This window comes from Asparagus officinalis, chromosome 7 (assembly GCF_001876935.1).
Source record: "Asparagus officinalis chromosome 7, Aspof.V1, whole genome shotgun sequence".
Classification (NCBI taxonomy): Eukaryota; Viridiplantae; Streptophyta; class Magnoliopsida; order Asparagales; family Asparagaceae; genus Asparagus; species Asparagus officinalis.
In genome coordinates this window covers 53,030,517-53,055,546 of record NC_033800.1, presented here as the reverse complement: position 1 = coordinate 53,055,546, position 25,030 = coordinate 53,030,517, and the positions used below count along the sequence as shown (strand labels likewise).

General features: G+C 34.3%; 1 protein-coding gene across 1 annotated transcript in view; it reads left to right on the top strand.

Moving 5' to 3' along the window:
• LOC109849133 (DDT domain-containing protein PTM-like) overlaps positions 16,431-25,030 on the top strand; it is a 23,044-nt gene continuing 14,444 nt past the window's right edge. The window contains exons 1-6 of the mRNA XM_020418946.1: positions 16,431-17,294; positions 17,368-17,967; positions 19,217-20,348; positions 20,463-20,754; positions 20,854-20,978; positions 21,098-21,600. Coding sequence (XP_020274535.1) covers positions 16,624-17,294; positions 17,368-17,967; positions 19,217-20,348; positions 20,463-20,754; positions 20,854-20,978; positions 21,098-21,600 — 3,323 coding nt within the window. The 5' untranslated portion in view covers positions 16,431-16,623. The remainder of the gene's footprint in view (positions 17,295-17,367; positions 17,968-19,216; positions 20,349-20,462; positions 20,755-20,853; positions 20,979-21,097; positions 21,601-25,030) is intronic.

The window sequence follows — 25,030 nt, the reverse complement described above, 5'->3', positions numbered from 1 at the left end:
CCATAATGACGATATCAAATGGAGGTTGGCGGCATAGTGGAGTGAAGCTTATGCAATTCAAGTTCAAGATCCAAGTTTAGCTTCATCCACATAGTGTACCAAGTCAAGCCTATTGAAGATCAAGATCGGCTTGGGTAATCTAGTTTAGGTTTTATATTATGAGTGTTAGATACTCTAAGCTCAATATCATATACACACACATTTTATTGGTTTCCTTGTATATATATGTAGTCATATATATATACAACACAAGTTTTGATTTTTATGTTTATAAATATGAAATTACATATTTCATATTTATTATTGTGATTTGGTTTAACTACTTAGATATGAACAAATATATTTTCATATACATACTCATATTTCATTTTCTATTGAATTCGTAAAAATATTGTATTCTTAGTTTTTGGACTTAACAACAATCATATACATATTTTATTAAGTCTACATAATCATTGTGCAAAGTTTCAAAACATGATTTAGCCTAAATGTCGAAATTCATATGTTTACATCTTCGTGTTTTGGACTATTTTGCAAAATGATGATATTTCTTATTTGGGAAGTCCTTTTAGAAAACCAGTTTTTGTAGCATGTGTATTATCATGTCTACAATCATTTCCCAAAGTTTCATAATTTTTAGAATTTATTTAATATTTTTAAACAGTTTTTTAAAATCAGCAAACTGTTTTCAAAAACTGGAATTTCATATATCAGTTCACGGTCGACCGCGCCTGAGTTCTTTCGTCAGTGGGCAGCAGAGACTTTCACGGTCGACCGTCATGGTCGATCGTGAGCTCGATATTTCCTACGGTCGACCGCCACGGTCGACCGCCAAAGTCTCTGGAGCTTTTCCTGTTGTTTTTGTTGCTCGCGGTCGACCGCGAGTTTTCCACGGTCGACCGCTGATTTGACCGTTGGACTCCAATGGCTATTTTCTAAGCTGTTCTTCTGGGGGCTTTGCTGTCTTTTTAGTGGGGTTTTTTTGCTGAAGTTTTGAGTGGGTATAAATACCCATTGCCTTCAGCTCTCTATCTAACATTTAGAGTGTTTTAAACAAGTTTTAATAAGGGTTTGTGTTTGGTTTAAGTTTTGTTTAAAAAGCTTTTAAGCAAATTGAGAGTTTGTTTTGTGATATCAATTTCACAAGAGCTTGAGGAGATCAACCATTGGTGTTTGAGCATCCAACCTTTCTCCTCTACCTCTTGATCTATTGAGAAGTTTTCTAAACTCTATTTCTAGCTCTTTTATATATTTGATTATCATTGTTATTAAGCTAGAACTACATTGAGTTTAGTTTTGATTTATATCTCTTTGTTCACACACAACCTTTTGAGCTTATTGTATTTACATTCATAGTATAATTTGGGGTTATGGGTTTGTGACTAAGAGTTGTGCTTAATTGAGTTCTCACCTTGTTTAGAGAACAATCATTTGATTTATATTGTGCTTATTGTGAGATACACTTTGTAATACACTTGTACACCGAGAAAAGTGTGTGGCGAGAGTTGGGGATCGTCCCAAGAGGAGTGGCGTCGGTTGACGAACCTAGGAAGAGGTTGTAACCGAGCACTTGAGGGAGACACGTCTAGTTCAACACTTGAGAGGGTGTAGAGTGGGATTACAAGAGTGTGTTAGTTGTAGAGTTTTCGGTAAACTAGAAAACCGTATCATGTGGTGTAAACGTTATTCGGGTGAACGTAGAAAACCCGGTCGTGATAGTGGATTTCTCCCCGGGAGTGGGGAGCGGAGACGTAGGATGGAAGGTCCGAACTCCGTGATCATATCATGTGTTTGAGTTTGCTTTGGCGCACTTAATCTTATGTTTATATTTCTTGTCGCTATTGTCCATAGCTCATTATCTTTATCATCCACTATCTAGTTCATATTGTTTACCCTTGTGTTAGTTTACATATCCTTGCATATATCATATTATCATCCACTATCTAGTTCATATTGTTTACCCTTGTGTTAGTTTACATATCCTTGCATATATCATATTATATATCTCTTTGGTAGGATATATTGTTTACCCTTGTGTTAGTTTACATATCCTTGCATATATCATATTATATATCTCTTTGGTAGGATATATTATCTTGTGCTAGTTTATATATCCTTGCATATATTTATCATATAGGATATATCTCTTTATTCATTTTGCTTATCCTAGCTCATATATCTTATTGTATTTCATACTTGCTAGGATAACTTGTTAATTAATTTTAATCTCATATATCTTATTGTATTTCATACTTGCTAGGATAACTTGTTAATTAATTTTAATTGGCATAAAATCAGATTAGATTAGCCCATACTTGCTAGGATAACTTGTTAATTAATTTTAATTGGCATAAAATCAGATTAGATTAGCATAAGACCTTAATCACCCCCCCTCTAGGGTCTAACAAGTTGCATGAAATTAGAACGGTGAATAAGAATACGATAAGTGTTGCAATTGGTAGAATAATATTCAATGCTGGTGCAAGATTGGCAGATGATGATGAGGGATCTCCTACTAGAGTGACATGGATTGTAAATGCAGTACCCAATGTACAGGCTACTGACATGAATGCATAGCCACTTAACACAGATCATGTTTAAGATAATGCAACCAGAAGTACAATAGCAGAAGAGGGCAGAGAGTAGAATGTAAGAGGTGAAAAATACCATAATGCCACTAGGAAAGAACCCTAAAGGGGGGTGAATAAGGTTTATGCTAATCTAATCTGATTTTATGCCAATTAAAAACTTATTAACAAATATATCCTAGCAAGAATAATATATTACAAATATATGTGATACAAGTAACACAAGGGTAACCAAACTACTAAAGTGATAGCGCAATATAAACAACAAGCAATTGACAAAGGAGATATAAATGATAAGCACGAATATAAAGGAACGACAATGACAAACGCAAACAAACGATATGATCATGGAGTTCGGTCCCCATAACCTACGTCTCCGCTCCTCACCTCGAGGAGATCTCCACTATTATAACCGGGTTTTCTATGCTCACCCGAATTAGTTTATACCTCACACTCGGTTTTCTAGTTCACCGAAAACTTTATAATCTCACACACTTACAATCACACTCTACACCCTCTAAGTGTTGGTCTCTAGCCCGTCTCTCTCTCAAGTGTTAGGAATTACAACATGTTGGCCTTCTTGTTTTGATAATGTTCAACAAACAATTTACTTCTAATGTTGTTTGTCTAGTGTTTGTGTTTTCGTATTTATTCTAGGCAAACAACGAGTTGGAGGTTAGATGGATTGTGCTTCAACGATCAAATCCAATGAAGGTTGGCGAAATTGTGGAGTGAAGCCTATGCAATTCAAATGGAAGATCTAAGTTTAAGCTTCATCCGTAAGTATACCAAGTCAAGCTTATTGAAGATCAAGATTTCTTGGGTAACATTTAGTTTAGGTGTTATATTATGTGTGTTGGTACTTTATGCTCAATATAATATGCACACATTTTTTTAATTTCTTTGTATATATAGTTTGATAGTTTTCAAGTTTTACTATGAAACAATTGAATATAATTAGAAAACATATTTTTGTTTCATACTTATATGCATATATATGATTTCATCAATATCAATTTTATTCAGTTCAATGAAATCATGTTTTAGAGCGTTATATGTGTATTTTGATAAAATACTATATTTATTATTTATAGACTTCATAACAATAGTTTATATCTTTCTTCAAGTCTATAAAATCATTTTGTATTGTTTCAAAACATGGTTAAGCTAAAATGTCAAAACTCATATGTTCACATTTTCATGTTTTAGACTATTTTACGAAATGATGATATTTTTCATTTGGGAGGTCCTTTTTAAAAACCAGTTTTTGTAACATGTGTATTATCATGTTTACAATCATTTTCCAAAGTTTCATAAATTTTTGAATTTATTTGATATTTTTAAACAGGGTTTTAAAATCAAAAAAATAGTTTTCAAACCTAAAATCCATGTATCAGTTTGCGGTCGACCGCCACGGTCGACCGCCCCTGAGTCCAAAGACTCAGTATGATCTTTTTTAACTCGCGGTCGACCATGACGGTCGACCGTATGCAGTCCAGAGAATTTCGCGGTCGCCCGCCACGGTCGACCGTCTGTTGTTCTGACCTGTAGTTTTGCTATTGTGTTGCTCGCGGTCGACCGCTGAACTGATCGTTGGGTTCCAACGGCTAGTTTCTGAGCTGTTTTCTCTTGGGCTTTTTGGTCATTTTGATTGGTTTTTTGCTAAAGTTTTGAGTGGATATAAATACCCCATTGATCTCATCTTTCATCATAAGCCAAGAAAAAATTTTAACAAAGTTTTAACAAGGGTTTAAGTTTTGTTTAGTGTTTGTTTAAAAAGCTTTTAAGCATTTGAGAGTTTGAGTTTGTAAAATCAATTCTACAAGAGCTTGAGGAGATCATCTATTGGAAGTTTGTAAAATCAATTCTACAAGAGCTTGAGGAGATCATCTATTGGAGTTTGAGCATCCAACTATTCTTCCTCTATTTCTTGATCTATTGAGAAGTTTTCTAAACTCATATCTAGCTTTACATTTGCATATTTGTTTTGATTATCATTCTTTAAAGCTAGTTTTTATATTAAGTTTATATTTGATAACTTATTGTTACACACACCCATATTGAGCTTATTGTATTCATACATAGTATATTTGGGTTGGTGAGTGTTGTAACTTTGAGAGTGAGCTACATTGAGTTCTCATCTATTATAGAGAACATATTTGTTGTTACATTGTTAGTGTTGTAAAGTTTTCGGTGAGCTAGAAAACCGAGTGTGAGGAGTGAACGTTGATCGGTGAGCGTTGAAAACCGACATTGTGAGTGATTGTGAACGTTGAAAACCAACATTGTGAGGTGTAAACGTTATTCGGGTGATCGTAGAAAACCCGGTTGTGTTAGTGGTTTCTCTCCGGGAGTGGGGAGCGGAGGCGTAAGACGGAAGGTCCGAACTCTGTGTTTGCATTGTTTATTTGCATTGTTTATTTGCACACTATCACTCTTGTTTTGTTTATGTTTATTTCACCTTTGTGTTAATTTGTATTTCCTTACATATATCTCATAGTATATCTCATTGCTAGGATATATCTCTTTGTTCATATTGCTTATCCTAGCTCATATATCTTGTTGTATTTCATACTTGCTAGGATAACTTGTTATTAGTTTTAATTGGCATAAAATCAGATTAGATTAGCATAAGACCCTAATCAACCACCCTCTAGGGTCTAACACAACCTACTTCTAGGCATTACCACCTACTCTACTCCTCTTAGGACGACCCCGTCTCTCACCACACACTCCTCTCGGTGTACAAGTGTATTACAAAGTGATCTAACAAATTAATCACAAATACAACAAATTTATTCTCTATAATGGATGAGAACTCTATGTAGGCTCACACCCAATTGTTACAATTCTCACAACCCTAATAATACTATGTATGAAAATACTTAAGCTCAAGTGGGTGTGTGTAAATAATTAGTGAAATCAATACTAAACTCAAATATGAAATCTAGCTTAAGAACAATGATAATCGAACAAGTATATAAATGTAAAGCTAGAGTTTGAGTTTAGAAAACTTCTTCAATGAATAACGAGAGAGAGAGAGAGAGAGAGAGAGAGAGAGAGAGAGAGATGAGTTGAAGCTCAAACACCAAAGGATGATCTCTTCTAGCTCTTGTGGAAATTTATTCACAAACCAAACTTTTAAACAAACACTAAAACAAAGTTTAACACCCTTTAAACTTGTTTAAAAACTTTCTTGATTTATTCAAAAGTTAGAGGGCAAGGGGTATATATAGGATCATAAGTCAAAGCCCAAAAACCCAAGAAATCCTAGCAAAAAGACAAAATAACGTCAACATAAAAATCTGAAAAAACTAGTCGTTATGCCGTCGGTCGACTGATCAGTCGATTGACGAGCTAACCGTTACAGGGAACTGGCAGCTCATTGGTCGACTGAAGAACACGATCAGCCACCCAGAATAAAACAAAAACTTTTGACTATTCTAGGTGTTTTTTTCAGTCGCCTGAACACATTCATCAGTTGACTGATAACGTGATATCAACATGTTTTGAATAGTAAAACAATTTTTCAAACTCCTTTTAAAAATAGCAAATAAAATCAGAAAAATGTAAAACTTTGGGAAATATTTATAATCATGATAATAAACATGTTACAAAAATAATTTTTAGAATTGTACTTCCTAATAGTAAAATCTTATCATTTTTCAAAACTAGTTCAAAACATGAAAATACAAAACACATGTTTTTGAATAGTAAAATCTTATCATTTTTCAAAACTAGTTCAAAACATGAAAATACAAAACACATGTTTTTGATATTTTAGCTAAACAAATACAAAACACATGTTTTTGATATTTTAGCTAAACCATGTTTTGAAACTTTACAAAATGATTTTATAAACTTAATAAAAGATGTATACAGTGAATGTTAAGTCTATAAACAATAATACCTTATTTTCACAAAAATGTATATATGATACAAAATACATTTGTTTTTCCAAAAACAATAGAATATGAAACATGTGAAAGTATATATGAATATAACTATTGTTTCATATCTATAAAGCTAAACCAAAACAAAACAATCAATATGAAATATGTAATTTCATATTTATATAAACATAAAAATCAAAACATGTATGTATATATATAACTATATATATACATAGAAAGCAAAATGTATGTGTGTGTATGTGATATTGAGCTTAAAGTACCAACACACATAATATAAAACTTAAACTAAAATACCCAAGCTATCTTGATCTTCGATGAGGCTCAACTTGGTACACTTTGCGGATGAAGTTTGAACTTGGATCTTTAACTTGAATTGCATTGCTTCACTCTATTATTCTGCCAACCTCCATTGGATATGATCGTGAATGCTCGAGTACATCCATCCTCTAACATATTGTTTACCTAGAATAAATATAAAAATACAAATACTAGACAAACAATATTAGTCATAAATTGTTTGTTAAAACATCATCAAAACAAAAAGGCCAATAATCTCCTCCTTTTTGATGATGACAAACAATTTACATAAAGAGATATACATGATACAAAATGAATATATAAATTATAATTATCATGTATAAAAAGAAAGGCAATAGATACTCACAATATTTCTCCCCTTTGATAACATCAAAAAGGGGAAAACAAGTAGAGAGCGAAGGCTCCCCCTACAAATAAGCATGGGTGAGTATAAACAATAAAAAAAATAAGGAATAGCTCCCCCTATCAAAATGCCTTATGGAATATACGCAATAATAACCAAGGCAAATATATGTGAGCAAGCATAGATGAAAGCATGCTAAACACAACTCACATACAAAAAGACAATAAGAACACATAAATATATCAATATGAAAATAGTATCTTATTACTCAAGTATAAAAATAATGTAAAAATGGATTTATGAAATCAAAGGAAAGAAAACATGAGAATCATAAAAAAAAGTTTTCAAATAAAAACAAATCACTCAAATGAAATCATAAATCAAGATTTAAAGCAAAAAATAATGTTTGATCAATAAAAAAAATTTCTTTGTAAAATTTGATCAAACCACATAAAGAATATATTATAAAGCACAAAAAGATGATCCATAAGCACAAACACATTAATATCATCATAAAAGTGATTTATAATGAATTCAAAAATCCAAATCGAAACATACTCTTCATAGTTTAAAATAAGATTACAAAACATACCAGATTCATGAACTATGGATTTAAAATTAAAAAAATAAATAATTTTTACTTTTTCAAACAATAGTAAAAGAATATATGTATATATATGTTGGAAAACAAATAAAATCCTAAAATGTAGAAGACACAACATAAACACAATTAATTTTGTTTTGGCACCCAAGAACTTTTGGCGTCAAAAAACTTAGGAACATGACCCCTACCATTCAAGCTCAAAGCCCTAGGGTAATGATCCCGTTTGGGCGCATGTGGTGCACGAACACGGTCAAAATAAAAATTATGTAAATGACCCTTCCGGTTGTAGTAAGTGTAATGAAAGAGGCCCGTTTGATTTTGTTAACCATAAACTTGTGCACGAGGAACATTTGCAAACATAGATTTTTCTTTAAAATTATTTTACAAATGTGAAACTTTCTTTAAATCAAAATAAATTTTGGCCAAATGACCAAAACGACCACAATAATCACACTTAGACATATTAGCATGCTTATGATGAACTTTATGAGTGTGTGCATGTACATGTGTGTGTGATGAAGAAGTCTTATGAGATGCACAAGAAGCATTAGTCTTAGAAGATTTGTGTGCATCATAGCAAAATTTAGCAATGTGGCCTTTACGACCGTAAATTGAGCATTTGTAAACTTTGCTATACAAGTGTGCATAGTGTGTAGGTGATTTTGTAGCATTAGATTTAGCACACTTGTTCATAAGTTTCTTATGGTTATCAATGCATGTGTTAAGAGCTAAATCTAGAGATGAAATGCTATGTTTAATGTTTTTCAACTCATCATTTGGCATAGAGGCATTGATAATAGAAGTAGAGCATGTATGGTTATTCTTAAAAGAATCAAATTCATTTCTAATGCACTCTACTTCTAGCATGACATTATTCTTTTCATGAGTTAAACTAGCAATGAATGAGGTTAATTTTTCATTTTCCAAAGTTAACATGTCATTGTTTTCTTTAAGCATAGCATTTTCTTTTGCAATGACATCCAATTTGGAAGCTAGTATCTCATGATCAGATTTTAATTCTACATGCTTGCTTTTTAAGTCAATAAAATTATTATGCAATTTCTTGTAGGCATGCGTTAATCTATCATATGCACAAGCGAGTTCATTTATAGATATATCACTATCGGATTCCGAATCGCTTACCATACTAGGGTTATCGCCTAGTGGACGTGTGCATGATGCTCCATTAGAACTTGAAGAAGAAGCCTCCAAAGCTTGTCGGATCGCCTCTAAGTTCCCTTGATATGCGTCAATAAATTTTCATAAGGTGTCACTATCAAAATGAATAAACTTGTTAGAAATAGATGAGTCAAAAGCATTTAGTAAAAATTCTAACAATAGCTTGCTCATAGTAAACATTTTTTTATTATTTTTACTCTACTTGGATTTCTCCGAAGTGGGTACAATATAAGCATTTTCAATAACTTCCCATAAATCAAAATGTTTAGATCTAACAAATATATTAAATCTAGAACACCATTGGTCATAGGGGAAAACATTGAATTTAGAAGTAATACTAGGATCATAGCCTAAACAAAATGCACCATGCATATCCGTAATTAAAAATATATGCAAGCAAGACAAATGCAATCAAAACTAGATTAGCACAATAAAATAACTTGGATCTTTAACTCAATACGATTAGACCTTAAATCAAAGAGCACCAAGCTTTGATACCAATTGAAAGCATCCTAATGCTACTAGAAAAGAACCCTAGAGGGGGGGGGGGTGAATAAGGTTTATGCTAATCTAATCCGATTTTATGCCAATTAAAACTTATTAATAAATATATCCTAGCAAGAATAATATATTACAAATATATGTGATATAAGTAATACAAGGGTAAACAAACTACTAAAGTGATATGGCAATATAAACAACAAGCAATTGACAAAGGCGATATAAATGATAAACATAAATATAAAGGAACGTCAATGACAAATGCAAACAAATGATATGATCACGGAGTTTGGTCCCCACGACTTACGTCTCCGCTCCTCACCTCGAGGAGATCTCTACTATCACAACCGGATTTTCTACGCTCACCCGAATAATGTTTACACCTCACATTCGATTTTTTAGTTCACCAAAAACTTTACAATCTCACACTCTTGTAATCACACTCTACACCATCTAAGTGTTGGTCTCTAGCTCATGTCTCCCTCAAGTGTTAGGAATTACAACCTATTTCTAAGCATTACCACCTACTCTACTCCTCTTGGGACGATCCCGTCTCTCACCATACACTCTTCTCGGTGTACAAGTGTATTACAAAGTGATCTCACAAATTAAGCACAAATACAACAAATTTGTTCTCTAAATGGATGAGAACTCTATGTAAGCTCACACTCAATTATTACAACTATCACAACCCCAATAATACTATGTATGAAAATACTTAAGCTCAAATGGGTGTGTGTAAACAATGAGTGAAATCAATACTAAACTCAAATACGAAATCTAGCTTAAGAACAATGATAATCAAACAAGTATATAAATGTAAAGCTAGAGTTTGAGTTTAGAAAACTTCTCCAATGAATAATAAGAGAGAGAGAGAGAGAGAGAGAGAGAGAGAGAGAGAGAGAGAGAGAGAGAGAGAGAGAGAGAGAGAGATGAGTTGAAGCTCAAACACCAAAGGATGATCTCTTCTAGCTCTTGTGAAAATGTATTCACAAACCAAACTTTTAAACAAACACTAAAACAAAGTTAAACACCCTTTAAACTTGTTTTAAAACTTTCTTGATTTATTCAGAAGGTGGAGAGCAAGGGGTATATATAGGATCATAAGTCAAATCCTAAAAACCCAAGAAATCCCAGTAAAAAGACAAAATAACGGCAACAATAAAATCTAGAAAAAACTAACTGTTATGTCATCGGTCAACTGATCAGTCGACTGATGAGCTGACCGTTATCGGGAACTGACAGCTCATCGGTCGACTGAAGAACACGATCAGTCGACTGATGACCTCATCAGTCGATTAGAATAAAACAAAAACTTTTAACTATTCCAGGCGTTTTTTTCAGTTGAATGAACACATTCATCAGTCGACTGATAACATGATATCAGCCTGTTTTGAATAGTAAAACTAAATTTTAAACTCCTTTTAAAAATAGTAAATAAAATCAAATAAATGTAAAACTTTGGAAAATATTTATAAACACGATAATAAACATGTTACAAAAAGAATTTTTAGAATTGCACTTCCGAATAGTAAAATCTTATTATTTTTCAAACCTATTTCAAAACATGAAAATACAAAACACATGTTTTTGATATTTTAGCTAAACCATGTTTTGAAACTTTACAAAATAATTTTATAGACTTAATAAAAGATGCATACAGTGAATGTTAAGTCTATAAATAATAATACATTATTTTCACAAAAATGTATATATAATACAAAATACATTTGTTTTCCCAAAAACAATAGAATATGAAACATGCGAAAGTATATATGAATATAACTATTGTTTTATATCTATAAAGCTAAATCAAAACAAAACAATAAATATGAAATATATAATTTCATATTTATATAAACATGAAAACCAAAGCATGTATGTATATATATAACTATATATATACATAGAAAACAAAATATATGTGTGTATGTGATATTGAGCTTAAAGTACCAACACACATAATATAAAACTTAAACTAAATTACCCAAAGTATCTTGATCTTCGATGAGGCTCAACTAGGTACACTTTACGGATGAAGCTTGAACTTGGATCTTCAACTTGAATTGCATTGCTTCACTCCACTATTCCGCCAACCTCCATTGGATATGATCATCAATACTCGATTCCATCCATCCTTCAACATATTGTTTGCCTAGAATAAATATAAAAACAAACACTAGACAAACAATATTAGTTATAAATTATTTGTTAAAACATCATCAAAACAAAAAGGCCAACAAGAGGAACTGTAGGTTATACATCTAACTGACCATCTTTTTGGTTAAATTATGAGGGGGAATATGAGTCTAAACAAAGAGGCGGTGAGGACGAAGGTCATTTAGATGATAGTAATGATGAAGAATCCAAACCCAATCTCAAGTTTAAAGAAATAAAGATGAAGCGGAAGATGAAGTACCCTTTCTTCGATGTAGACATGGATATGAGTTCAGTCTACTTTGCACCTGGATTGAAGTTTACATCATGGAATGTATTGAAATAGGCTATTCTTAACTACTCTATTCAAAATCATGTATGATATTAAGTTGATGACGTAAATAGTTTTTGGGTTATTTTAATTGTGTTGTTTAGGAATTATGAAGTGTATGTATGCTACATGATATGACCATGTTTTTGTTTTCTGGGTTTGCACAGGTTTGAAGTTGTGTATATTTGGATGAGGTTTTTTTTTATCTTTGCACAGATTTGGAATTGTGCATATGAACATGATTGTGCATATTATGATATATATGTGTTTTCGTCAAAAGTCGTTTCCATTGATTATTCCATTAAAACTTCAGTCGTTTACAATGAAAAATAAAAAAATTACAACCTTTGAGAAAATAACACAAAAATCGTTTATCGACTTTTGCTTTGTGGGACTTTGCCTGTGCCGGGAGTGCTTTAGCTCGTGGACCACCAATTCACGGATCGTGAGGGGGTTTAGAGGTTCCTTCTTCGTTTATCGAAGTAGGAACTTGAAGTAAATATCTTATCGATGTAAGATTTTTACTCTTCCAAAGATCAAGTCAGAGCTTAGATCTCTAGGAATCACTGAGGGCTATCTATGCAAGATGAAGACTCTTTCTCTCTTGTTCAAAAATCATCAAAAGCTCAAGTTTCTATGCTCCAATCTGCTCTCTGTCCTTTGTTTCGTGTCTAGGAAGGTATTTATAGGGATAGAGGTGAACAACAGTGAAAATAGAGGCAAAATAACTGATCGAGCATAGTCTCTTTGGGCGCGTCAGTCTATGCTGCCGCGACTATTGGCGCGTCAGTATGGACTGGCGCGGCCAAAGAGACGGTTCCAGCCACGTTCCATCATGTTTGAAACCGTCCTCCCACGACTTTTAACCACTTTTTTAGTGGTTTAACTGCTTGTACACATCAGCACATATTCTCTTTCTGATATGCCGCCACGTGGACCTCCAAGAGATGTTAAAAACTGTCAACAATTTACATAAAAGGCCACTGTATTATTTGCGCGTCACACATCGCTACCGCGCCTTTGGCGCGTCACTATAGACTGCTGCGGCTTAGGCGCGTCACCATGGGCTGCCGCGCCTTATGCGCGTCACCATAGGCTGCCGCGCCTTATGCGCGTCACCATGAGCCTGCCCGCCTATACGTGTCGCCTGTCAGTGTATTTTGTCACATGCATGCACATTGTTTTCTTCTCAGTCTTGAGTTGTACTTAGATATCTATGAGCAATTTTTGACGCCTACAATATGTATGTATGATCCCATAAAGTTTTGATCCTTCATGCTGTGTAAATTTCAATTTTTTTTTCTTCTAGAGGCATGGCGTGTTATACATAAATTCAAGACAACAGATGCATGTTTTAGTGGATCATGTTTTTTTGGGGTTAAATGCATGTTTTCGTGAATCATGTTGTTGTGTCAAAGGAACATGCTTAAAAAGCTACATCATAGATATTGTATCTGCATCAAAATGGGAAAAAAAATTATTTACACATGAATATAAGCCTTTCATTTGAAGAGTACATCACACACCGTTGCATTTCATAACAAAAAAGCATCTCATATAATGTTTCTCCCCAACAATTACAGTTTCATACTCAAACTATTTACAACAAACAACCCTAAACACATTACAACAACGCCTAAAATCAAAATTACCATCTCATATAATTTGAGCATGTTCTTTTGAAGTTTGATTAGATCCTCACATCTTGTTTCTCCATCCTTAAATTTAAAATCTCTAATAAACAAGCATTAGCTTCTCTTTGGCCCATGTGAAACTCTTCTTTCATATTGGCAATATCAGCATGACATTCCTTCATCTCATTCTGACCATGTTCAATCAATTGATCCTTCAGGATATTATTGTTCCTTAATTTTAAGATTTCTTCTCTCGATAGATGGAACAAGGGAGATGCCGCATTACAGAATTGACTGTCAAACCTTTTCCAAACATGACAACCACCATTCTAAAGTTTTAAATTTAAAAGCATAGTATCAGTCACTAGTCAAGTTTACAACAAATCAAACGAAATCTAAAACTCAAACATTCAAAATAAAATAAAAAATTTACCCTATAATTTCAGCATCTATAGAACCTCCTCCCAAGGTTTTCATCTATCATTGATGTATAGTATCACACTCCGCTCCACAAAAACAAAATTTTACCCCCTATATCTTTGTTGCTTCATTCCATTTCCTAATACAACTCAAACTGTTGAAATCGAACCATGCCTAAAGTTTACTCCAGATGTCTACCCTTTTGAACTTAAACTTGAGTTTGACGAGGCTATGGTGGGTCTCGCACTAATTTGAATTAGATACATACTTTTGAAGATCGGAATGAAGGGGGAGGATGCAAGATATCAAGCCTTAATTTTTATTTCATCCCCAAATTTGAGCATGTGGAGGGAAGAGGTTTCAACTAAGGGGTTGTTTGTTTGCCTAAAAAAGAGGAAAATCAAAGAATAGGAAACCTATTTTTAAGAAAAATTGTGGGATGATTGTTTGGTTGGCTAAAAAAGAAGGAAATCAAAGAATGAGAGATGAGTTGTCACATTATTATTGGATGATGTGGGTGGTTTTTTAAGAAAATTTGTTTTGAAGTTGTTTGGTTGGCTAAAAAAATAAGAAAATAAATTATAAGAAACCTATTTCCTGTAATAGGTTCTTTTTTTGTGTTTGGTTCATTCATAAAAATAAGAAAATAAATGAGATAAAATGAGTTGTCATTATATTATTGGATGATGTGACCCACACTTAAGGAAATCGATTTCCTAGTTTTTTTTGGAGGAAATGGGTGGAAATAAAATGTTAATGAGATGATATGAGTTGTCACCATATTATTGGATGATGTCAGTGATTTTTAAAGATGAGATGAGTTGGATGATGTGGTCCATTTCTTGTGTTTGGTTTATTTTTAGGAGACGATATGAGATGAGTTGTGGGATGAAAATAATATATTATTGGATGTTGTGGTGAGTTTTAGGGGCTGTTTGGTTGTTGTTGGTAAATTTGTGTATTTATGACACAACTTGGAAAGTTGTTGTCCACCTCATCAATTTCACTTGTATACTTTTCTTTGTTTGTTTTTGATTCCATTGGAATCATAAATTGCTTGTTTGGTTTGTAAATGTAACATTAATTGTTTGTTTGGAAAGTGTAAAAAGTGGTCCCTACTCAAATGATCATATTGGTTGGAATTATTTTTTTATTTTTTTCTGACTTCAATGTCAACTTTCTCCTAAAATCATGTATTTTTTTATGAAATCACTTTACAAGCCACATCAGCATATGAAATCACTTTACACTATTTTCACAACTACAAACAAACAATTGAAAGTGAAGAAAGCTGACATTGGGACCCATTTTTTTACACTTTCCATCCTTTTACATGGTAAAAACATACAACCAAACAGCCCCTTAGGGATGTGAATGGATGAAAATAATATTTTATTGATTTCCATGTACCCTTTTCCTTTTCTTGATTTTTAGGAAACCAATCAAACAGCCCCTAACTCTACATCTTTAACATCTTTGCCATGTCAGCATTTATAAGGCTGAAAGTTGATCATGTGAACATCATATGACTCACTCCCAATGTTTTTTGGCTGCCGGTAACAAGAATGAGCATTATTGACTAAAAGGTCCAGAAAAAAAACCTTGTTGTCGCAGAACTTTTTAAATATACCAAACTGACAAATAGAGTTGAATAAAAATACCAATTTGATAATTTAGCCTTTTTTTATCTTTAGAACCTCAAGTACCCCATGGATTTTCAATTTTTCTGGCCGACTCCCTTACTCGTCTATAGGAAATAAACAAATATGTCAAGAGAAAAAAATTCTCTATTTAGTTATTTGCCATTCACGAACAACATACGTACGCCACTGCTCTTGTTGAGAGTTTTTCTCTCAAGAGAGTTTTACTTCTTTGACAGCTATAAGTATGATAGCTAAATTGAAGGTTTATTATTTTTTTGCTTTTATTTTTGTCTTTCACAAACAAAAAAGGGATTAAAGAGATTACTTACTATAAATATCCTAAATAAGTTATTACAAATATATTATCTAAGAAATTCTCTCCCTACATATGAGGATTAAATTTTAATTTTTCTATTCATGTGTACGAATTCTATCACAGCTCCGCAAAAAATAAAGGGCTCTGTGACATTCAAAAACTCCTATGAGGTTGATTTTAATTGGATTCTATTCTCCTTATCATGGACTAGTTAGCCCCTCAAAATAAGCTGCTAACTAATTTTAATTGTTAACAATGATTTAGTGACTAATTGGCCAAACTAAACGGGTTGGAAAATTAAGAAAGGATTGAATCTTAAACCCCTCAATTAGCCCATTGCCGTGTCGGGGGATTACGTGCAGAACCCCCAAAGTCCAGGGGTTTTTGCCGAATTAACTATTGAGTTACATGCATTTGATTCCAGTACATACAGGGAGATATAGTAGTAACTGTGATATAGTAGTTTATGATATTCCAGCGGCACAACAGAACCACAGTCAAAATTTCATTACTCTTTTTGGCTCCTTTTCGAGAGGGAAAATGAAAAAAGAGAAACCCTAAATTCTCCATCTTCGATCTCCAAACTCCCGTCAATCCCCCAACCCCTAACCCTAACTTCACCCCAATTCACCACATCACAAACCCTAACCCTAATCCTAATCTCTGAAAGCCTCGATGGAGCTCGTCGGAACAGAGATCACGAAGAAATTTAAGGGCTTTGGCGTCTTCACTGGCACCGTTCAGTCCTACGACGCGGCCGCCGGGTTCTTCAGGATCCAATACGAGGACGGAGACTCTGAGGAGGTCGATTTCGAAGAAATGAGTTCAATTCTCAAGGAAATGTGCGGATCTTCCCCCAAATTGGATCACTCCGTTCGAAAGAGCAACAGAGGCCGTCCACCTAAGAAACGGCAGCGATTCGACGAGAGTTCGACTGTGAATCTTGAAAAGAGTGAGCTTGATGAAACCCCAGGGAGTACGGCTGTTCGAAGGAGCGCTCGGAGAGCTTCGAAGCGTGAGAATGCATTGGCTTCTGAGGATGATGATTTGGGTGGTGTTGGCAAAGAGCTTGTTTCGGTGAAGCCTGAATTGCCGCCATCTTCAAAGGATTTAGATATAGATGGGCTCAATGTGTTTGATCTGTTCTCGGTTTATACGTGTTTGAGATCGTTTAGTAGGCTGTTATTCTTGAGCCCTTTTAAATTGGAGACCTTTATAGCTGGATTAAGGTGTAATTATGCTAACTTCTTGATTGATTCTATACATTTTTCGATATTGCAAGCGCTGAAGCCACATTTGGAGTCACTTGCGGAGGAGGGGTCTCAATCAGCTTCAGATTGCCTTAGGTATTTACTTGTGCATTCATTTAGTTGTTGCTTTTGATTGCATTATTGGTGAATTTGTTGAATGGTCTTGTAGGTACCTTAATTGGGGGTATCTAGACTTGGTTACATGGCCTGTGTTTCTTATCTACTATTTGGTAATTAATCGACCACAGATGAAGCCGGGTTTTAGGCTTAGTCAAATGAAACTCTTGGATTCAGAGTACTATGAACTGCCTGCTGCGGTCAAGCTTGAAATACTTCGATGTCTTTGTGATGATGTTATTGAGGTGAATACTATTAGATCAGATATCAATAGACGGATGAGCTCTGAAATTAATGTAGATGCACCACTCCTTAATGTAAATATTGGGAAGAAAAGAAAGTCTTCTGCCAGTATTGATCCTGCAGATAAGGAAGGGTCGGAAGAAGTAGATGATGGGAATTTTGACGAGTGTTGTCTTTGTGGAATGGATGGTAGTTTGATATGCTGTGATGGGTGTCCTGCTGCTTTTCATTCGAAATGTGTTGGGGTGGCTAAAGATCTTTTGCCTGAAGGAGAGTGGTATTGCCCTGAGTGCATGGTGGAGAGAAGCAATGGTGCAATAAAGTCATCAAAGCCCTCCAGCAGTGCAGAGCTTTTGGGTATTGATCCTCATGGGCGACTGTACTTTGGCATCTGTGATCGTCTTTTGGTGTGCGTCTAATCTACCTTATCCTTATCATCTCTGTAGATTTTTTTCACTAGTATATATTAATATTTTGATTATCAAATTCCTTTATATGAAATACAGGTTTGAAACATAAATATTGTTGATTCAAGCATTTGGTCCTTATCTATACATTTTAAAACCCTTATATGTTACATTTTTACACTGCAAATTTTCTAGGCCTTGAAACAAGAAAACTTCTTAGTTTCTGCTGTTTATTTCCTCCCTACTTGATAATAGACAGGGAAAATGTAAAATTGTTTGATATTCAGAATTTAGCCACTCTATACTTTGTAGATCAAATTGAATGTGGTGGATCTTCAATTTTTCTTTTCCCTATTGTTGAATTTTAATGGGAGGTTTTGCTTCCATGTCCTTCCAGACTTAGCCGAGTCCATCTCTTCACAGCTCACAATTTTTATAGTACTTACTTTTTTTTTAAAAGAAAATTAACCTTCCTTTATATTGCAACACGCACTTGCTACTTTATATCTAGTCAAGCTTTCAAATAATGTAATCATCTACTTTATTTATTTGTGTCTTGTTTTCATTTCCTGGTAGTTTTTTTTCTTGCTGTTAGCTATTTCCTGGATAGGGAAAAGGTATGCACATTCACTGTTATCTGTTTTGGCTCTTGACATTCATTTGAACAATGGGCAAACTATAAGCAGTTCAATTATGTACATCGAGATCTCTCAATAATTCTGCTGTTTTCTGTTTTTGACTCTCGACATTCATTTGAACAATGGGCAAACTATAAGCTGTTCAATTATGTACATCGAGATCTCTTAGTAATTCCATGTGTTTATGATGTAATGCCTTAGTTTGTGTAGCCTGCTGAAGCTTGTCTTTGATCACATGCACGTAATAGTACACATGTTTTTTTGCCTTAATATTTATTGGTCATTTAGCGATACTTGTAGATCATATTATTTATAGCTTATACGAGTTTTGCAGTGTCATGTGATGTGTTTATAATCTTTTGACCGTATAGACAACATACACCGTGCTTAGCAAGTAATATACTGGTGGATGGTTTTCTATGTGATATCCATTTTTTTATTTCTTTCCTTTTTTTCTGTATATCACATCAACCACCTGCTTGATGACTTTATGACCTTTCATTCTTATTTGCTGTTTTTATTAATAGTGTGAGACAGATACTATATTCTCGCTAGAATGAATAAACTTTTTTTGTTTGATTTAGATCTTATGATTTAAATTGTTGGTTTGTAGGTCTGATTCATGTGAACCAGATGCTTCATTTCATTATTACAATAAGGACGATTTGGATGCTGTTACCACTGTGTTAAAGTCATGCTATTCCTATAATGCTATTATAAATTCAATATCCATGTACTTTGGGTTTCCTATTGGTGCTTCTGTTGTCAATAATCAACCGGGGTATGATATTCTTTATGATGGGAAAGAAAATCTGGAGTCTCAAGTGCACAATGAGCTTCCTTTAACTTCAGGACATAGTGTTTTAAATGATGTTGATGCTGAAAAGTTACCATTGGAGAACTCTTTTTCTTCTGAAAATTGTGCACCTAAAGGTTCTCAACTTTCAGATTTAGGCCACTTGAATCCAGTGGTTTCTTCATGTTTTGAACCATTTGATGAGAAGGTTGATGCTGCTACCTGTATTGAAATGCCTCAGCAAACTGCTACTGATTTCCCCACTGATTTGGTTGCTCCTCCTTTGCAAGTTGTTTCTTTAAACAACACTGATTTACCTGCAGCTTCAGATAAGTGCAATGGTGTCCCAGGTTGGGCCAATATAACTGACAGAAAGAAAGGTGCATGCTCGGAGCTGCAATCTGATCCTGATAATTACAGCAATTGTTATAGTTTTGGTCGCATAGCTTCATTAGTATTTGCAGAGTTTGTGCGTAAGTCATCAGAAGAAAAGAGCAATGACCCCAAGAAGCCTATTGAAGATATAAAATCAACACAGCTCAAAGCAATATCTAACCAGTCCAAAGAATGCTGGTTTGCTTATCAGAAACTATCTATTGATGTGCAGAAAGAGAACTGTGGTTGGTGTTTTTCTTGCAGAGCATCCGATAATTTTGATTGCTTGTTTAAAGTTGCAATTAACAAGAACTTAGAAGGTCCTAAAGACAAAGATCTTAAAAGATCTAAGGACAGAGATCATGAAGATTCTAAGATTAGAATAGTTGGACCCAGTTCTCAGAAGAATGAGAAAAACCACATTATCTTTGCTGTGCATCATATTTTATCAATTGAACATCGTGCTCGTAGTCTTTTGTCTGGTCCATGGCAGAAGGCACACTATAGTGAACATTGGCGGAAGACTGTGATGAAGGCATCTGATGTTGCATCATTAAAGCCCCTTCTTCTTGCTGTAAGTGCTTTCTGAAACTAGTGTTGAACCTGATTAAACCCACCATGCACTTTGATAAACCTTTAATCCTGTGCCATTATTCTATTTGTACTGATTCTGGAAAATATTCTGCAGTTAGAATCAAATTTGCGGCGTGTTGCATTTTTGGGAGAATGGTCAAGATCAATGGATGATGCTCGTTCTATCGCCTCAGCTTCTATTGTTACAAGTCCAGTCCATGTATCTTCTAACTGTGTTGGCAGTAGAAAACGGGGGAGAAAAAGTATTTCTACTAATGAACTAAGTAGTATGTCTCGTCGTGCTACAATATCAGATATTTGTTGGTGGAGAGGTGGAAGACTATCACGGCAACTGTTCCAATGCAAGGTGTTGCCACGAGGATTGGCTTCCAAAGGTGGCCGCCAAGGTATGAGATTTCCATGTCAACTGTCCCGAGTGTCCTTTAGATTCTTTACAATTGTAAGATTCTTTTACCTGAATGTGATTTTAGTTTAAATTCTTACAGCTGGATTTAGAAAGATTCCACATATGTTATATCCTGACAATTCAGACTTCGCCAAGAGAAGCAAATATGTTGCCTGGCGGGGTGCTGTTGAGATGTCGCAAACTGTGGCACAGCTCATATACCAGGTAACAGCAACTTGTTTAGAATTTAAATTAGCGATATAGAAGCTTTATAAGTGCTATTCTATGTGTGAAATTTATCTGAAGATTGCAGAAATATCTCATTTCTATTTACTTGATTTTAGGTTAAAGATTTTGATTCAAGCATCAAGTGGTCAGAACTTTCTAGTACTCGTCTTTTTCCTAAGTTGGCAAAGGAATCAAAGAAGATTGCTAGGCAAATGAGGAATGTTACTATATGTGGAAAGTCCAAACAGGGGGAACAAATGAAATATTTGCTTGACTTTGGTAAGAGAGAGACTGTTCCGCCCCTTGTTATGAAACATGGAGTTTTGCTTGAAGAATCCTCTACTGAAAGAAAAAGATATTGGTTAAGTGAAGCTCATGTTCCTCTGCATCTTTTGAAATCTTACGAAGAGAAAAAGATGAAGAAAAGGACAGCCCGTTTATTGAAAAAGGTTGATTCTGGAATGCACCGTGTGAAGGATTCTGGAGAACAGAGTATGAAGGAAACCAAATGTAAAATGAAGAAAAGAAAAAAGTCAGAATGGCATTCTTACCTTATATCGAAGGAACAAGAAACTGAAACACAAGTTTGTGGGCATTGTAACAAAGATGTACTCGTCAGGTATGTGCTAGTACTTTTCCTTTTTCCTTTTCCCTTTTCTGCTATGAGGATTCTTTTCTCACTGAACCCTTTGTGATTTACTACAATGCTGACCATTTCTGTTGAAATCTTGGTAAATTTCATCTCCATCATGAGGAACTTAAACATTTTATCTCCAGCAAAAAGAGGTCTTCTAACCACTGAGTTGCTGGTGCACATAGTGTTGCGTAGTGAAAAGGATATAATTTCTGATGCATGATCTTGGTGCTGTTGGAACGTTTCACCTGGCTATTTTCTTATGATAGCTTGCGGGAAACATTGAACCTAGCTGATAAATTTTGTTAAGGCAGTCACTCAATACTTATAGACACTTATTACTGTAGTGAGGCATTACTTACAGTGTACGATGGCAATGGGTGAGATTTTGCTTTTGCTTTTTAGGAATAAGTCACCATGGCTTAGTTATTTCCATTTGAAATAGGATGAGCTAAGGCCTTAATTTACTTCGGTCCATGAAGAATTTCTACTTGGAGGAATTGTTGATCTTTAAGACATAACATAAACCAAAAGGTCAACATGTGCATGCTTCAAACGTATAGGGTTGGACTCATTTTTATTTATTTATCCAAAGCAGAGTTGCTAATTTTTTTTTCATAGTGAATATAAAACATTTATTCTCTTAAGGGATATTAGAAATTCACATTTTCTCGAAGTTTTACAGGAGCTAAAACATTTATTGCTCTAAAATAAAATAAACAATGCTTGACAGTTATTATGGAGGGAATATGAAATAGTGTATATTGAATCACTATACCAATTTGTTGGACAAAGTGTGGCGTGATATGTGTGCACGCTAGACATTAATACCCCTAGGGAATACAAACCTAGTTTTGTTCGTTTGCATGCCAATGTTATTCAATAGAAAGTGGACGATCTGTTCAAGCTAATCTTATATTAATGAAAAATCATGTGTATTAAGCATAATTAATTCATGCATCATATGGTTGCGCAAAATATGTTATGTAGTAAAGTTGGATGATACACTGCTAATCTTCTATAAATGAAAAATCATTTATATAAACATGTATTATTCATTCGCAAAATGGTTGTAAAAATTAATGGTTTTCTGACGATACAACTAAATGACTTCTTGTTGCATGAGTTCGGTAATTCTAATGGATGATCCATGTTTAACACAATCTCTTTAGTTCTCTTGTTGCCAATCGTTAATTTTACAACTAGTTTAAGCATGAATTATTAGAACATAATATGTCCAATTGTTTGTTTGTAAACCATTTAAGACATGCAGGTCAAAATGAATGAAGTGCGTTGTTCAAATTGGTGCTATATCATACAGTTTTATGAGCAGGCATAACCGAGCTTGTTGTGCCGTAGGAATATTAGAGTCCTATGTGTATAAATACTGTATATCTACACATCCATTTTATAAGCAGGCATAACCAACCTTGTTTTGCCCTAGGAGTACTAGGGTCCAGTGTGTATACATATCTTATATGTACACATATACATATAAATACATATAGGCTTGATGGTTGTGAGGTTGCGGCTTATTTGTTAGGCGAGCTACCATGAGATTAAAAATGATGAGGCGTCACTACTTTTATCTCTTAGAAGCTCATTTAGCAAAATGAGCCGCCACCTCGTACTTGATCGTTTCTTTCACACATACATTTATATATTTGTTTCAGGTGTGTTTGTCTAGGTTCCACTGATACGGGGGCACGGGGCACGGGGCACGGGGCACACCGATTTTGTAAAATGTAGGATACGGTGACACGTGACACTGATTTTGTAAAATGTAGGATACGGGGACACGACTATATATATATGTGTGTGTGTATTGAGAAAGAGAGAACAATATGGAGGAACTTGGTACAAAGCACAAGTTTTTGTGCTTGGTAGTGAGGTGACTCATTCCTATCCACTCACTCAAATGGGAGACCACATTCACATGGTTTGAAGAGTGGATGAAAATGAGACACCTTACTGCCAAACACAAATTTTGTGTGCTTGGTACGAAGTTCCTACATTTTTCTCATATATATATATATATAAATGATCCGAAAATCCAACTTAATAAAGAAGAAAGAGAAGCTTAAAATGATTTCTCAATTAGATTTCAAATTAAAAAACCCTAAAAAGCTTTACTGTTAAAAATACTAAGTCACTTACTATTTTGAGATATGAAATATTCTAGAATCAAAAATAGGAATGAGAGAAGGTCTTGTAGTGTCGAATAGAGAAGATCCAATCTCTAGTTGAGCTCTGGCTAGCGTGTTCTTCGTTCCTATGTTTGGGTTCGGAGAAGAGAGAGAAACGAATGGGAACACGCTTGACTTGACAAACAGGACACCTGTCCATAAAAAAGGGAAACAAAACTCCTGGATATTTTTAGAAAGGTTTAATTATGGATATTGGGTTATCAAGTTCAAAAACCTTAAACCTTTTGGTTTTGAATCCGATACCCAAAAGAACCCATTATTAGAGAGCTGATTGGGCTTATTTTTGTGTGGGATGCACTGGTTTAAAAGAAAAGGTACCCAAAAGAACCCATTATTGCCTGATTGGGTTTCCTTTTTTTAGGGTCCACTTGCTTAAGAGGAAACACTATGTCATGTTCGCACCCAACATGTGTCGGACACGGGAGCAGCCCTTGGTTTGCTGAATCGGGGTAACCTAGGTATTTTGTTTGCGAGCGCGTGTGTTTGCGTATGTCTATATATATATGTAAATATCTCTATATCTATATGTAAGTATATATATCTGTATATCTAATGTAATATATATTGACACACAAGCTTGTTATGCCCTAGGAGTATTAAAGTTTATATATGTTTATGTATTACATATGCATGCATGTCTTCATACATGTGCATCAACATATACCTGTAAAAACATGTGTGTGTGTGTCTATATATAAAACAGAGAATTACTCATTTTTCTCATATATATAATATATATATATATATATATATATATATATATATATATATAAGTATATATGCGTATGTTGGACCAAGCATAAATTATGTGTGGCTTGGCAGTGCAAGTGTCACAATCCCACAATCCACTCGATCATTACCCGCGATGTGATGTGTCCCATATTTGATGAGATGTGGGAGGAGGGAGAGTGATACATCACACCAAGCATAACTTTTGCTGCATTGATACCAACATACCCATATTCTCTCATCATAATATATATATATATATATATATATATATATATTATATTATATGTAATATATATATATAGTATATATATTATATTAATGGGTAGCTGTGGACAAGCACAACAACATCTATGATGGCTAGTGATATGGCACAATCCCTCCACTCATTAAATGGCTTCATATCCCCATCACTCCTCAACCCATAGTTTGAATTGGTCACCGCCCATTGAATGGGGGAGGGGATTATGCACCCAACA